At 49.2% G+C, this 16826-nt stretch overlaps 4 protein-coding genes across 4 annotated transcripts; all 4 read right to left on the bottom strand.

Annotated features, from left to right (window-relative positions):
* Positions 1 to 462: 462 nt before the first annotated feature.
* TbgDal_X3590 (calcium channel protein, putative) lies at positions 463 to 8544 on the bottom strand (the record flags this gene model as incomplete). Its single annotated transcript, XM_011779237.1, has 1 exon — positions 463 to 8544. One exon carries the CDS (start codon positions 8542 to 8544, stop codon positions 463 to 465), a length of 8082 nt encoding a protein of 2693 aa, XP_011777539.1.
* Positions 8545 to 10380: 1836 nt separating this feature from the next.
* TbgDal_X3580 (hypothetical protein, conserved) lies at positions 10381 to 12870 on the bottom strand (the record flags this gene model as incomplete). Its single annotated transcript, XM_011779236.1, has 1 exon — positions 10381 to 12870. One exon carries the CDS (start codon positions 12868 to 12870, stop codon positions 10381 to 10383), a length of 2490 nt encoding a protein of 829 aa, XP_011777538.1.
* A 143-nt stretch (positions 12871 to 13013) lies between these two features.
* TbgDal_X3570 (hypothetical protein, unlikely) lies at positions 13014 to 13376 on the bottom strand (the record flags this gene model as incomplete). Its single annotated transcript, XM_011779235.1, has 1 exon — positions 13014 to 13376. The coding sequence occupies one exon, from the start codon at positions 13374 to 13376 to the stop codon at positions 13014 to 13016; it is 363 nt and encodes a 120-aa protein (XP_011777537.1).
* Positions 13377 to 14014: 638 nt separating this feature from the next.
* Positions 14015 to 16357, bottom strand: TbgDal_X3560 (hypothetical protein, conserved; the record flags this gene model as incomplete). The annotated part of the gene is made up of 1 exon (XM_011779234.1): positions 14015 to 16357. One exon carries the CDS (start codon positions 16355 to 16357, stop codon positions 14015 to 14017), a length of 2343 nt encoding a protein of 780 aa, XP_011777536.1.
* Between the last annotated feature and the right edge of the window lie 469 nt (positions 16358 to 16826).

Below are 16826 nucleotides of genomic sequence, written 5' to 3'. Positions count from 1 at the left end.
ACATAGCGATACATAAAGAAACATATTGTTAAGATCGTTATTCCACATTTTTCTGCTTGCAATTTTGGTTTTTGGTGGGGAAAGGGGAATTCATTTGCTTTTTATATTCTTTTCTATTATATGTGGGCTTTGACCGCCATAGTTTTGTTGTTTTCTCTCACACAAATATTATTGTTTTCATCAGTAACGAGACAACTTCGATCGCACTCTATACAACGTCACTTATCATGGTCCCCGTAAATCGTTTTCCTCTAGTTGTAAATTGTGTCCATAACAAGGAGTGTGTATACATTTTAAAAAAAAAGTGACATGGGAGGTAACATATACATCGAAACTGGGCTTGTGAACGGATGGTTATACACATGTGCGCATATATATATAATGGGGGTGCTTCACCCGAGCAAGATTGCATGTCTTCACCTCACATTTTTTTTCACGCATAAGCTCTGGATAATATCGGTGCTACTCTGGTGCTGTAGGTCCCTGTGGAGCAGGCATAACGCTACTCGTGCGAGATTCTGTCGTTGGTCCACCTACGGTTGACCCACGGTTTACATTGCTACCAAGCCAACTGGTGGGATCTGTTCCTAGTGGTGGCTGGTATTCGCCCACGTTAACTCGCTGCGAATTCGAGCGCACGTTGGATACTGGTGAAGACACCGCATCATCGGGAGTGGATTGCAGCATCCGCTCCTCATCCTTGCGTCTAAGTTTTTCCGAGCGTGTTTCGTGGCGTCGAAGAGCGTTCGGAACATCGGGGCCAAACCGTTTCTCACGTTCTTCTATCGCCGGTTGGTACGCGCCGGGAAGGCGGGCGGCAGGGGCCCTGCCGTCAATCGTTTCTCCCTCACTCCTTGGACTCGATGGCGATTCGGCCTGGCCGGCCCGCCACAGTGGGGAAGAGGCGGCGTTCTCCGCTTCACTGGCACCTTTTTGGGTGCCTTTTCCACCAGAGCTCGCTGCAGAGGCACTGCGTGGCACAAGATCTCGCATAGGATCCGGACCCTCCAGTAAAAGGTTCCCAAAGCCGTAATCCGCATAGGGCAAGCCGAGCTCGTCACAAACAGCACGACCCTCGTGCCAAAGTTCAGATCGTACCCTCTGCACCTCTCGACAAGCTTTCTTCCTTCGGCATACCGCCTGCACATAGCTCGCAGCAAAATGCTGCGCGGCCGTTGCGTGGGAGCGCTTACCAAGCACTGTTGGCAGTGCACGGAGCGACTTCTCGGAGTGGCGCCATAATGTGTCAAACGTTGTCCTGTAATCCATCGTATCTCTGCTGAAGGCCATTGCCAGGACCCTGCGAGCCAACGGCAGAAGCACCTCGTGGTAGTGAACTTTCCCACGGTGATTTGGAATGTCATACTCTCGCAGTAATCTAAGAAGCTCGACACGATTATGCCTGGAGGTAAGACCAAGGGGTGGTCTCAGAGATTCGAGAAGTTTTGGGAGTTCGTGTGTGTGCAGCACGAGTGCTCCATTGGGATCGAACTCGGACCACAGATCACGGAACCTCCGCAGGTCTTCAATACGTGTTATGCTCGTGTTCATGCGTGCAGCTGTAACATAATGATCCACAATCACCGCCATGTAAAAACTGAGAACAATTAACCCGAGGAAAACAAGTAGCAGAAGACAGTAAAACGCCGACCCATAGTTCACGCTGCAATCATCTTCAGTGCATTTGCGTGTGACATTCATACCTTCCCGAAGCGACGGGCTCCAGTTCTCCAAAGTGGTGAGGCGAAACGTCATCATCAGCGAATTACCAAAATTGTTGAAATTTGTGTACCGGTCGTCAAAGTAACCACCTTCCCCCACAGGAACACCTCCAACGAGGTGAAGACCAAGTACCGTGAAGACGAACACCCCTAGAAACAATATAAGCGTCACGTTGGCAAGGGAAACTGCCGAACGAATCAGCACCTCATGCAGTAATGAAAACTGCTTCCTCATCGGTTTAAAAACCTTTGCAGCGGAGAAGAAGCGACCTAGCCGCAGCATACGAAGTACGTTCACGTTAAACGGCATACCCTCGCTACTTGCCGCATCCACTATTAACCCAATAAAGGACAATAGTAACACGAAGAAGTCAAAAGAAAACGCCCACCGGGAGAACGCCCGCATTCCGTGGGCTCCAATCTTCATGGCCGCCTCGACGGTAAAGTAAAACATCCACACATATTGAAAGGCAGCTAACACGCTTGCCTTCGATTTAGTCTCGCCATACCAGTGCAATGCCATGGTAAGAATGTTGAGAAGAAGTACACTCGCACCCACTACCTCAAATATGGGGCGGATGACAACATTGTGCAAAAACTGTGACACTTGGTTGCACAAAGGAACAAGCTTTACACGTGGCTTGAGTTGCAGTGTCATACGTTGCATGCGAATCCAAAGCTGGTGCTCAAACGTGATCCCCAATACTCCCTCAGCTGCATTTTTGGTTAACAGATAGCTGTAAATCATAGACGCAGTAAACAGTGAGAACAAAATGAGGTGGGAGACATAATAGTATACGATGAAGAAGAATCCCCTTGCAAGGTAATGGTCATCCATAGGCGCATGTTCAGACGTTCGACCATTTACACCCGTGTAAATAACATCCAGCCACTTCGACCCCACGCTGACCTCTATCATTGTCAGCAAACTTTGGAAGAAAGAGTCAAAATTACGCACTTTGGGCAACCATTCATGTTTGGCGTCTTCGCAGGCCGTAATGTCGACGAAGGACGGATCACTGCAAGAGTGGGTGAGGCCATTTAGAAGCCGTACTGCCAGCACAGCCCACACAAAGTAATTGATAAAAAACAGCAGAAGAATGTTCGCTACTGTCGGCAGACAATCAAGTAAGGCTGACGAGATCTTGGAAAGACTTCTATTGAAGTTGGACACCCGCATAGGGATAAGTATCCGAAAACAACGCAAAACCTTGATGGAGCGGAGGGCGCTGTGTTGGTCTGCCAATCCGATCAGCGACACAATGACAATAACGAAATCAAAAACGTTCCACCAGTGCCAGAAGTATGCCTCCGGTCTGAAGAGAATTACACCCATGCTGATCCACTTCATTATCATCTCCACCAAAAATATACAGGTGAAGATTCCGTCAAAGGCACGTAGCACCACGAAACCCGTTTCTGGGTCGTTAGCCTTTCCGGGAATGTGGAAACATAGGCAAAATGACGCAATGAATATAACAGTGAGAATAAAAATGTCGAACCATCGTGACTGTATAATTCTCGTTGACAAACGACGCACTGGGTTCGAAGGAGATATGAAAAAGAAAGAACGCTGACGCCACGAAAGCTCAAACGACTTGTGTTCCACGGCGAGTTTCTCCCTCTTTCGGTGGGCCAATGTGTAGGCTAGGGTTGCACGACCAACTTGTTCTTCGCCCACATGCAGACCTATCAACCATTGTTGCAATTGCAACGCCTCCAGTGTGCGATCCCACGTTCGATACTCCCGCTGCTCTATATCACTACAGGAGAGATACTCGATTGTTTCGAACAGCAACATTCCACAACTCCAAGCTTGTCCAAGTACCGTTTCAACTGCATCACGCGTCGGTGGTTGATTAATATCTTTCTGCAAGCGAACATAACCCATTATGGCATTCAATACCAGTTGACGCGAACTCCGCACAGCAGCCATGTGACAGTGTTCAGCATGTAATTCTTCCGGTGTTCGTTGTTGGACATTCGGCGGGGCCCGCAAGGGCATCTGTTGATAGGTATTACAATCTAAACAACGCTCAAACACCCGCACGTATTGGTTTCGCATTACGTGTTTGTAGCGTAACCGCGGCCCAGGGTACAGAATGTGTTCGTACACCATGCTGCCACCGTTGGCCTCTCCCTCGTTAACGTAGTCTCCCCTCAACTCGTTACCGTCACCCGTCTGTTGCATGGCGGAGGCGCTTACACTTCTTGACCCTCCGTCTTTCTTACCTGCAGCTCGATCGTACCCCAACCTGGGAAAACGCCCAAGGACACTTGATTTTCGTTGCAGGCCCGTCGAAGTCGCTCTCCCTCCCGTTCCATTAGGGGACACCCCCCTCGGAGAATATTGACCGTCTCCCTCCTCTTGGCCATTTTGCTGACTTTCCCCACCAAGCTCCCCGCTCCGCTCCCCCGCATCCGACGGGCTTGAACGGGCTGAAGGGGATGGTCTATCAATACCATCATCTTGTATTACAGGAGTGTACACCGAGGCGGGGACGGTGCTATAGCGACGGGCGAACCGGAGTTGCGCATTCTCAGCTTGAAACTGGGATATGGGCGCGTTAAGGGGTGGAACCTGCGCATCAACAAAGTCAACTGATGGGTTTATGTGACGCTGCAGTTGCCCACCAACGTTAACATATCTAGGAGCTGTGCCAACCTGCGCCGCCGGTGCGCAGCCGTCTGTATTATATCCCATGGTTGCAGAAGGGCTGGCCATCGGAGACCCCATCCGGCGTTGACTCATGGCCAAGTCGGTCTGCGCGAGGGCCTCCTTGGTGAACCGTTCCTTTGCTTCCGCAATGCGAAGTTGTTTGCGCATATCTTCGTTCAAATGAAACACTTCATCCGGTGCAACATCTCGCCTCTCGAACCCTCCATGTATGTGCTTGAACGAGCGCCACACAGTAAAGTCAAACCAATGCAGTCGGGTAACTTCCCGTCGGCCACCTGAACCACCTTTAGCGATTGCTGCGTAGTTTTCTTCCTCCTCTTCCTCGCTCTGCCATGCCCACGCGAATACGGCGACGAAGAAGTAGCGGGCAATAAAAGCCACACCGACGACGGCCATGAAATAAAGAACGGTGTACTCACCACGAGATTGCATGCCGTTCCACGTCAGGTACACCCATTCCTCACGAGTATATGAGAATGCCTGCGACACAGCAAATGAAGCACCAGAAAATGTGTCAAAATTTCCACGCGTGTAGTAATCCTGGAACGTATGATCCACCATGCCATTGGGACCGCCGAAGAAACTCATGCCGATGAGAATCCACATAAACATGTAGATACTGAAGAAGAACAACGCATACAACATGTCTGCGAAACCCAGTAACAGCACTCGTGACACCCGCCGCATAGGTGCAAATGGCAAAGTGCGAAATAGGCGCAGAAGCCTCACCCAGTTTAGCACTGTAACGACGTTTGACCGTGCGTAGGCGAGCTCCACGAACCCGAGAATTGTAACAGTAACATCCAACAGATTGTTGAAATCCAGTAAAAATGAAACGAGCCCGAGTCCTATGACACGGACAACAATCTCCAGCACGAAAAATGACGTAAAAATAATACCAAGGACGAAAAGGGCAGTTTCCCAATATTCTGGTTGCTGAAAATACCGCGTTGCGTTGAAAATGCCGTTGACGATGACAATAACCAGCATCACGGCACCGAAAGGCGTTACAGGTACATTTCTAACAATATTGGTAGCCATTTGAATCGGTGACAGGTCTCCAATATCGTCGCTGTCGGTTAGGATAACCTTATTTCCATTCACTTCGACAAGTTCCTCGTCACCGCTTGCGCGCGAAGTTTGTGACGGTGCACCTGGTTCCTTTACTTGAAGCACACGCCGCTGCCGCAGTTTCCGAAGCACGTCATCTTCGTACTTATTCACGTAATTGAGGGGTGTGAGACCAAACCGTCGCTGCATCCGACGATGTTCACGGATATACTGCGTAATAATGCGAGGATACCCTTCGGTGAACATGTGCAAGATATTACGTACAATTCCCCACTTCTGTGAACGCGTTTCAGCGAATCGGAAGTCACCGCCTTCGGGGTCGTGGATAATAACTTCGGGTACCTGACCGGAGGACAAACGCGGCATTGGGGACCCGCGTTTCGATACGGTTTGGGTCTTTGATGTCGGTTCATCTAAACTCCCGTTGGAGTCCATCCTACTAGTATTATGACCATTCAGTGTGGCTGAGTGACGGCTTGGAATGACACCAGCAGCTTCCGTGGTTGTTCGAATTGTGTTGGATGCCTCATCGAAGCTTCCACCCCTTCGCTGCGTTGAGGTGAGCACGAAGGAGGGATGTAAGTTTCCGTTTGTGTCCTCGAAAGTGTTAGTCCGCCTCATTATGTCATTGTCTATCGGGTTTTGATAATCTTTGAGGAACCTCAACTGTTCTTCCTCGTTATCTAGACGAACTGCCAGGGGAAGGTCCGTGCCGTGAGCTGCACCAATAGTGTGAGTGAGCGGATGGTGCTGGACCACGCCAACGCGGCCTCCAAGCGCAAAATCACCCGTCACCATCATCGCCCGCTCCCCTATTGACTCCGATCCCTTCCGTTGCGAATGGAGGCCAGCAGTTCCCCCGCTTATCTCACCATCATTTTTGATCACCACACGTCGTCTGCGTTCACCCCCACTGGCAATATCACGTTGTCGTGTGAGCGAAAGGTGGAGTTGAACACGCTGCTCGTCTGTCCAGCGAGATCGACCTTTTGTTGTGTCCCCAATGGGTTTTTTCACCACGACCGCGGGTTCTCCCGACTCTGACTCAGTTGCGATGCTTGTTTGGCTGTTCGAGAGTTTCGACCTCTGAATCCTCCGTGAAGCAGACCGGATGAGTTCGATTGGATGTCGGCGTAATTTTCCACTTTCATCGCGTTCGACAAAATCACGAAGCTTAATTGCCTCATTCAATCGTTGCCGCTGCTCCAGTAGCATACCGTCAAATAGCTGCAGTTGTTTCTGTACAAACAATCGTCTCGTTTTCTCGATTTTTTCAATAAAGACTCCCAAATATAAGCTAGGGATAATCCACGCACAGATCAGGATCGCCAAAAAAAAGTACAGAATAGCTGCTACTGATGTAGTATCTGATGTCTCTTGCAGCAGGCTTGTCCAGCCCTGAAACGTCATTATCTGGAAAGCCGATAAAAATGAGTGTCCCACGCTGTCAAAGCTGCGGTAGCCGTGGTGGGGATTTCCGTATGTGTCGGCAACGCATAAGTGGGGTGAGGGGCACGTAGCTCCGTGGTAATAACTTTCATTTTTTTCACTGTGGTTAAAGCGGCACAACTGATTTGTTACATTTTTCGTGGTTGGACTAACACAGCGGTATTGGAGCACTCCCGAGAAGAGCTGAAGGCCCACGAGCGAGAAGAACAACAGCACATAAAAAAGGATAGTGGACACCTTCACCACATTGGACGTTGAACGCAGAAGCGACTTCGCCAGCAGCTTCATGTTAATTGGAATAGGCACGTATGTGCTCGACTTCAAAACACGAATGAGACGGAATGCCGAAAAATTCCACATCGATTGGAGGTTTGTGCAGTTCAATATCATCAGCAAAAGCACTGCGGCGTCGAGACAGTGCCATGGCGACCGAAAGTATGCCCGGGAGTGCGAAACAGCGCCCGAAGTAAAAAGCCGTGCGACAAATTCGATTGCGTAGATACACAGGAAGAAAACATCAGCGAAGAACATGAAGGACGGTTTCTCCAATGTGGGCCATGTGTCGCGGGACCAGGCCGCTGTCATCATGGAATATACCAAGATGATTAACATAAGCAACATTTCAGTCAACCAGTGGTGTAGAATGTTGTACGCAATCACACGAGCTTTCATACCTGCAGGAAATATAAAGAATGACGAATGATGAAGTGCAATCGCCCGTTGATGAACTTGCTTCAACCAGGGAGCACTGCTGCGCTCCTGATCCTCCAATTCGTAAGGTATTCGACCCTTTGTGAGGGAGCGCAGTGAGAGCGTCTCGAACACAGAACGAATAGCGCGGCCCCGTAACGGATCGTTCTGGAGCCGACGTGTGTCTTCTTCAAGAACAGCACTACCAGATGAAAAGAAAGAATCATCATCCGTGTACTCCGCGAGATGATTGAACAGCGCTTCGTCCTCCTCAACGGGTACTTGGGTACTGCGGCAACCACGCGTTGCCATGGGTTGATACTCAACAAAAAAGCGCTCCACTGGATGAGCTAGAGTCTGGAGCTGACATAGCTGCTCCACAGATTCGATAGGGGGTCGCTCCTGCACTACCTCAGAAAATCGACCGCTTGGCGCATGTGCAATCGTGGAACGTGTTTTCGCCGATGAGCCTGTTGCACCATCTCCGATTCTTTTTATCCCTGTATCTTGTGAATGAGAAAAGTCATTGGATGTCACGTTCATTTGATTATCGTACCCAGCTGGAATATTTTCCTCGACAGCTGTTTGTGGGCTACTGAAAAGTTCTTGCCGAGGAGTCAGACTATTATATTGCGCCGATGTGACTGCAGTCGTAGTCCCCGGTCGCGGCAGCGGTGGGACCTCCCCGGGTGATGGCCGGTTGTTTGAATGTGAAGTTGCCGCTGCTTCCTCCCCTGCCAATGGTGGTCCGCCACCCATGGGTCGCAAGCGTGGAGGCGGCAAGTTCCGACTGGCTGGGAGTGGAGGATCCTCAACAATGTCATGGTTTTCAGGCTCCTCAGCATCACGAGGGCTCTCTGGTGGCCGCAGGCCATGGGGATCAGCACGAAAAAAACCCTTACGTAGTGGTTGCGGTGGTGGCGGCTCAGCCATGGGGTTCTGTACCTGTATACAACTGTTTTTGTCTCAAATTGCGTCCCCTTCTTGATTTTGTACACTCCCCTTTCTTTGGGTCCCCCACCCTCCCTGTAGTCTAATCTATTTGTGTGCTTTCCTGGGCACTAACACACACACACACACACACACACACACACACGAGCTAAACAAAAACCAGGCGAAGCCACCCTATGCCTCCTGTTTTTATTCCCTACTTTCTCCCTTTTTTTTTTTGCTTAAATTATCCTCTTTCCTTTTCACTGTATTTTGTTCTTTCCTAGGAGCTATTCTCCCTTGGAGTTATTTCCAAACGAAAAAAAAAAACAACAACTGATTCTATTCCTTTTTTAGCTCGCGGGTCGCCGGAGTTGGGGTTGTTAGTTCTTTATTCCCCTTTTATTTATTCTCACTCACGGCTGTCTCTCTCCCTCTGCAAGTAATGTGGGAAGAAAGGGTACCTTTTAAGGAGAATATTGTTCCGTTGATTTACTGAAAAAGTGCGACGTCGCGGCTGTGGACAAGAGCAATCACGAACACGCTCTCCCCTCCCAATGAGCTTGCCTCGTTTCCCTGTTCTTTTTTTTTTTTGATTCTTGTCTTTACTTTTTCACGACCTCGTGAGTTTTTATTCGCCTATTCCTCCTAACTTATCCTTTCCTTTCACACACCTTGAATTGAGTGTCAGCACTTGGTAACCTGTAAAAATATGAGGCTTCTAATGACGTGTATTTTTTTGTTCTTAAAAAAAAAATAAGAAAAGGCGAATAGACGGTACACACGCACGCCCGTTTAGCCTTGGGGACCGTTAACCGCTACACGACGCCCCTCCCCTTTAAAACGGTTGCGTAGACGTACGTATATTTACACCTTGACGGCGATGGTTATTATAAGGTAAATGAAAAAACAGAAAAATAATAATAAGAAAAAGGGATTTAAAGTATAAAGAAATGGTAGAGGCGGTACATCCCGTTGCAAACGGTGCAATTCAACAGCAAATGTATGTGATGAAAGTCATTAATGAACACGTAAAGCGCAGTAACTGAGACGTAATAAATGGAGAAGAGACTAAAGCGAAAATAAACACGTATGGGCAAACAACGGCAGATAAAGTTTTGTAAGGAAAAATAAAATAAGGGGGACATGTTGACAGAGAGATGTTATTTGCTTCGATCATTTTCTCCTCTCTTCAAACAGATGCCAAGACGTAAACTTACACGAACGAACAAACAAACAAGCAAAAGAAAAAGAAACAAGAAGCCACCCTTTGTTCATTCTCTGCCATGTCCGAATTTAACTCGCTTCTGCATTCCCCATAAAATAATTCCTCATTTGTTGAGCTGTTCTATCTTTCCCCAAAATATGTAAATGCCGAGCAAGTGGTGATAGCGGTTGCCGTTGCAGGTGGTGACGAACGTTCGCGTAAGAGGATATAATCCCGCCCTTCAATCGACATTTAGGTTGCCAACGAGAGACAATATTAAAAAACAAAAGTAGGTGGTGACAGGAAGTAAGGACTTTTTGTACAATCAAAGAAAAAAAATAAGCAAAATAAAGAATGAACGAGGGCGATTTGATCGAAAACAATACTAAAACAAACGAATGAAACTACGCATGAGAAAAGTGTGACGCACCTCTTGTACTTACGGTCGTATAGTTTTAAAACATTTTTCAGGTTGAATGTAGGTATGAACGCACGATACTTTCAGCATGAACTGATTTTTAAAGCCTTTTGTACTTACGATATGAAACTTCATTATCGGCCCAACCTCTTCACTCACTTCTCTTGCTGGGCCGTCACAATATGGTTGATATCCTTTATTTCATCAAGTGATTTCATTCACTTTGGTACTTTAATTTCGCTGCAGATATACTGGCTTTCATATCTGCCTGCAACTTAAGGAGCGTTTCTCTCACGGCATTGGCAGAGTCGGGCACCTCACCCATCATAAAGTGTGAATGTGTGTGCACGGTTGTAGTGTTGGGGCAGTGATCGACAGTGACAGTGGGGGTTAAGCCATCGACCTCACTGCTGATTCGGTCCGCAGGTTGCAATTGTTGGGGTTGTGAGATTAGATGCATTAGATGCTGCTGCTGAGCTTGCGGCGCTTGAAACTGGGAAACTCCTGCAGGGCTGTGGCTTCCCTGTGGGTTGCCCGTGAGCCACTCCATCAGGTGCTGCGGTTGAGCTATTTGATGGGATGAACCTGATGTTGCGACTGCATGGGCGATCGTTCCAGTGAAAACTTCAGGAGAAACAAAGCTCGCTGTTTTTGGCGTACGACCGTCCCCGTCAGAATCAATAGTCTGCTTTGCCGGTTCAAAGCAAGCCCAGGACTGTGACGACCTCAGTTGTTGTTGCGACGTTGCAGTCGGAAGTGTCGTTCTGTCGCCCGAAGTACCGCTGGTTTTCGAAAAAGGGCCAAAGCCATTTATTTCAGTTCCACCTCCCCAAAGACTAGTACCACCGGCGGGAAGTGCACATCCGGAAGGAGCTTGGCAAACCGTGGAACACATTGTTGTTCCCCCAAAAAGCTCATCTAACACACTGTTGCCAATAGGTGGGGAAGCGCCCTGCTCCGTAAAAAACTTGTCACGTGTTGCTCCCCCATCGCGTAACTTCCCATCAACATAGTGGAACGGGCACAGATCCACGTCTGTTCCGGCAGGAAAGGCGTCTGTTGAAGCACCACCACAACCAGCACTTCTACTTATTTCAGATGGTCCTCTGTCACCGCTGAAAACACCTTTACCATCAATGTCACCTCTCCGTGCCTCAAGCACCGGTGCTCGCCTCCTGAGTGTTGTACGGTTACTGGAACGGTGACGAGCACCCCTCAATGTCATGCCGGTCACATCCAGCCCACGTGAAGTTGTTACATTTTCAGTGCTAACTACATGTTCCATTCCGCCTACTAAACTCTCGGGTGATGATGATCCTTTAAAGTTGTCGAACACACCTTTCACAAGTTGATCTTCCTTCGGTACCACTGGGATGCCAGCAGTAGAGATTGTAACTAAGTCGCCGGTCACCGAAGAGTTTGAGATCACTGCTGGAAGACAAAGAAGTTCCACAAGACGGCGCGCCTGCTCTCGTAACGTCGCTTGCACAACCGAAACATTCCGCTCTACACCTTGGGGATTTTTACAAAAGTAATCTGCTACATCACGACGCATCGGTGATGTCATGGGGTCGTCACCACGTGCTAGCAAGAGTGCCTCAAGCGCAGTCAGGGCGTTCAGGCGCCGTTGCCAAGGACGAACAGGAGTCATCTGCTCGTCCAACGCTTCAGCCAATAGGCTCCAGCAGCTTACTTCGGTACCTTTTTCGCTAACTCCACCCACAAAATTTCCCTGCTGCTGCATCATTTTCTCTCCTATTTCAAGGCACTGTGTAACGAAGCCGTACAACTCCACCCGTTGTGGCGTGTTCTTCACCTGGCACAAGCGTTGGACGCAGATCTGGAAGGGGTTAGGTGGTTGCGGTGAGTGACCACTGACACCAGCACCCTTCACACACGCGACGGAGCCGTCCCCAACTTTTTGATTGCCGCTTATGAATCCCCATGCGCTGTCAGTGCTGTGATTGCTTTCGCAATTTGAAGATGGCGGCGGTTCGAAAGCCACCCCCGAGTCATGACAATGAAGAACCCTCATGTCCGCTTCAGACAGGAGTCCTTCTTCAGAGTTGCTCGAAGTGGCCCTAATAATATCACTGTAGAGTTGCTCCTTCGCGTGCGCACGACGCAAAACCTCTTCTCGTTTCGTCAGAATACCAAGACTCGACACAACCTTTTCCGCTACGGTTGAAATTAGAACACCAGTAGTGCCCGTAGTTGATTCTGTTGGTTGCTTCACGCCCCCACCAGCCGACGCAATCCCACTTCGACAATGTTTGACATCTACGCTACTACCACTTCCATACGATGTCATCGCAGCCTTCCGTATTTCTTGGTGGTCTCCAAAGATCGCCTCCATTACCTCCCGTGCCGTCTGACGAACTTTTTCGCACAATTGAGAATGCTGCGCGCTTCCTGGAACGGCGCCATGACTAACAAATCTTTTTACTACCGCCACTCGACTGCCCTTCTGAACTTCTTGCTGGAAGCCGTCATGCCCCATTTCGCAAACAGCTTTAATTATGCGCAACGCTTTACACATCACTCGTGGGCTTGATGTTGTGTTCAACTCCGTAAAGAGGGCGTCAATAAGCTTCCTCTGCAACCTGAAGTCATGCATAGTCCACCTTGCCACTTCACGATAAATATAGGCAGGCGTTGGCTCATCGCTATCCTCCACAGCACGGCTAAAGAGGGCCCAATCCATCAAAGTTCCTGCGTTGTTTCCCTCCTCTCCCTCCTGGAAACCCACAAAAAAAGCCTCCCTGCTTTCACGATATTCTTTTACGGTCCCTATTTCGCAGTGCTTCCGCTACTATAAGTATGCTCTTTCAGTCAACTTTCCTTCACTTATTCTCTCAAACTTTGCGCAGCGCAGGTGAGGGTCAGCTCCGGACGGATAGTGGCGGTACAAGAAACACAGTTGAAACAAAAAAACCGTAGGGGGAACTCTAAGACAGAAATGAGCAAATGTAAACATAGGACGATATACAGCAACGACAGTAATGTCATAACCCGAGTGGTAAAAATATACTGATAATTATCGCGGTTTGTACCACATGCCCCCGTCCCTTTCATTTGATTGCAGCACATCCACTTTGATGTGAAACTCACGTTAATGGTCACGAGATACGCGAAGGTATAACAACATACCGATGAGAGTGTCACCATGAACGATAACACAGTAAGTACTTCTACTGCCGCGCACAACATAAAATACAGAAATCAACCGATCCAACAACACAGCCTCGCCACTAAAAGAGAAGTTCAGTAAAGACTTCTTTCTCGCACTCATTCAACAATCAACAATACTCTCCAACTCAACAATGGGAAGGCAGATGAGCACTTCGAGCATCCGGAAAGATCCGCCGTTGGAGGAATCTCACCACCGCACCAGGGAAGAGGGGAAAGAAAAGTAAACCCAGGTCACACCAGTGGCTAGCAAATGTTCCTCATGTTCACGGTAGTTACTGCGCGATAACTTCCCCCGGCGGTCGGAGGTAGAGAGATTTCGTATGGCTACGCAGAAAAAAATTAAAAAATAGTGAAATACATTTAGCGGTCTCCCAGTTGAGACAAGACACAAGAAACATAAATACTCACGGACAACTGTGATGTGTGGTAGAATAACAATAAAAGTGAGCGTTATGAAGAGGAGCAGGAACATGGATTACATAATACCCACGTCAACACAAAAGACCTCAGCATTCGGAAGATGACCAGTAGTAATAACAAAGGAAGAACAATGGAAACAAAAGGGGAAACAAATATCAGTGTCGGAAAACGTGTGATGTCTGCTGTGACGATCAATAGTTTCCCCTTGTGGTTATCAGCTGGTTTTATAAGATCTATCAAGCCTTCCGAAGTGCCTCCAACAAGGCGTCTTGCTGGGCCACGAGTCCCGCCATCATCACACGTAGTTGCTCCATTTCGGCACGCTGTTGCTGCCTCTGCAGCTCCCAGTTCTCCTGTTGTTTTTGAACGACCTCCACAGTGTGCCTTTGCGACACTTGAACCTCCTCAGCGAGTCGGGCATAAGCCTTCTCAAGGCGTTCCAAACGAGCATTCATATTGTGTTCATCTCCCTTACGACTGAGCATGGAATGATCCACATGGTGTGACGCAGATTCCGCGCAGCTCATCCAGCCATTGTAACGTGCTTCACCACTCGCATCGTCGATATACTCCACAACACACATCTCTTCATCTTCTTCGCCAACTCCGGAGGTGTTCCCACGTAGACTCCCTTCCACACCAACCGCGGAAGTCACTTGTGCATTGGTTGGCAACGGATGGTGTCGCTCTTGAGGCTGCAACCGCCGCTGATTTTCTTCACCTTGTTGATGTCCTCCATCACTGACCGAAACTTTCATGCTCACGGTATGGAACGCCTCGTTTGGAACAGAAAACTCTTCGCTGCCGTTATGAGTCTCAGTTTTTGGTTGGACGGGAGTGCGCTCCCTGCGCTCAGAGCGGCTGAAGCTCTGTGCAATCGAGTTACCGCTTCCAACACCGTTGCAAACGTCGTTCCTAAGGCAAGCAGCAAATGGACAATCGTCTATCTCCGCTGATACGGCCATGGCAGCGGCGGCGGCACTTCCGCCCGCTTGTAATGAAGGTTGGGCAAGCGGTGGCCTCTGGGACGAAACAGCAGAATTTTGAGAAGACGCAACCGAAAATGTTGCTTGGTTACCCAATTTCGACTTTGCTACGCCGACATTAGGCCTCTTACCCTCGCTGGTACGGTGACCACTAACGACATCGGTCGAGTTACGGCGGCTACGAGCCAAATATGTCCCCAACTCCTTGGCGTCCCGAGAACCGCACCTTCTGCCCTCTCGGTTTACAACCGTTGAACCCGCTAAATGGGTATGATCAAACCCATCTTCAGGGCGCGGTTCAGTGTTAATCGATGTGGCGGCGGGTAGCGGCAGCGGTTCAGTGGCCGCTCCCACCGGTGGGCACTTTCCTGCGTAGAAATGTGTTGCGTACACCGGCTGTGTTCTCAACAAACCCGTTCGCCACATCATCACCAGCCCGTCTTGACCAGCTGTCACCAAATGGCGACTGTCATCGGAGAATCGTGAAGTGTAGACGCCACCCTCATGAGCGCTGAGCGTGCAATACAGATATCCCTCCTTCAGGTCCCATAACTTTGCTGTTCCGTCTGCTGAAGCAGAGAGCAACCAGCTACCTGTGGGGGCAAAACGTACTTCATTAACGGCACCGTCATGCGCACCGTAGTGCTGAAGTAACCTATTTAGCCGAAGGTCATACACGTTTATGGTATGGTCTGATGATCCCGTTGCAATCGAACAGCCGTCAGGATGAAAGTCAACAGATCGTACACTATCCGTGTGCTCGTAAAAAGTATGTGTTGGCCTGCGTGAACGCGGGTCCCAAACCTGCACTGTGCGATCGTCGCCTCCACTTGCCACCAGTGGACCATGGGAAGGTAGCGCACTCATGCCACTGGAAACGGCGACGGTACGCACCCAGTTCTGATGCCCACCTACAAACCCACAAACAAACTTGTGACCACCACTTTTCCCCGATGAGGAAGACCGAGTGGGCGAATAATTTAAATCCCAGCATTTCACCGACTTGTCATCTCCAGCTGTGTAAAGGTAATCATCGTAGGGTGCTGCGGCTAATGCCCGGACGGGGCCTTCATGTGCACGCCACAGGTAGCAGTTCTCTCCACCACTACCGACACAACCCCCCCCTGACGATGAGGAGCCCGTCAACCCACTTGTGCGGCGCAACATCGGGAGCCAAAGGCGCACGAAACCGTCGTGTCCAGCGCTTGCAAGAAGCTGGCCGTGCGAGCTCCAAGCACAGTCACGCACCGGACTATGGGGTCCAACGAAGCGTAGTGCCCTAACAGTTGGCCGCGCGCTCCACATAAAAACATAACCATCGGCACCCCCTGAAAGGATACATGGGGAGGACCACACATTTTCCGGTGACCCCCGTCCATCCAGACTGGAATATGAGTACGACACAGCTGTCGGTCTGAAGCTTGCGGCAAGAACAGTGCTTCGATGCCCACGGAAGGTAAGCTCCAGCGATGGAGAAAAAGGGGGAGGATCACCCTGATCTGCAGTCGCTACGAGGGCCGATGCTTTTAAACCGGAAGTGCCCTGGCCGCGTTTGCGATTTATCGACTGCTTCGTGCACTTCGGAGTGGACATGGGCGTGGCCGTGTCCCTTCTCACTCCCTATGTCGGGTGAGGCGACTGTACAGAATATTATATGTGACGTTCTCCCTTAGGTTTATGTCCTCTTAATATCCTCCTCTTTCTTGTCGTTTAATTATTCCTTTCCCTGTGTGCGCATCACGATAAAGAGAGTGGAATCACAAAAAAGAGGTGAAAATTAGTCGAAGATTTTCAACCGCTTTTCATACAAATTAACAAAGCACTCGACGTGCACAAACACACAAGGTTATGGCAATAAAGTGGAATCACATACATGACGGAACAACGTTCATCGGAGGGGAAAAAAAAATCAAAAGTAGAGTGAAGGGAGGGTTTTACGACAGCCGCATATGCGCCGTCGGTGTCAATTCTCAGATAATATAAGGTTGCTGGAGCCGTAAGATACCCAGTATTATTATTATTATATCAACGGTATATATAAATAAATTACTGACAACAAATA

Source organism: Trypanosoma brucei, chromosome 10 (assembly GCF_000210295.1).
Source record: "Trypanosoma brucei gambiense DAL972 chromosome 10, complete sequence".
NCBI classification, from domain to species: domain Eukaryota; phylum Euglenozoa; class Kinetoplastea; order Trypanosomatida; family Trypanosomatidae; genus Trypanosoma; species Trypanosoma brucei.
Note: the sequence above shows the minus strand (reverse complement) of the source record. Positions and strands in the feature narration are given on the sequence as shown.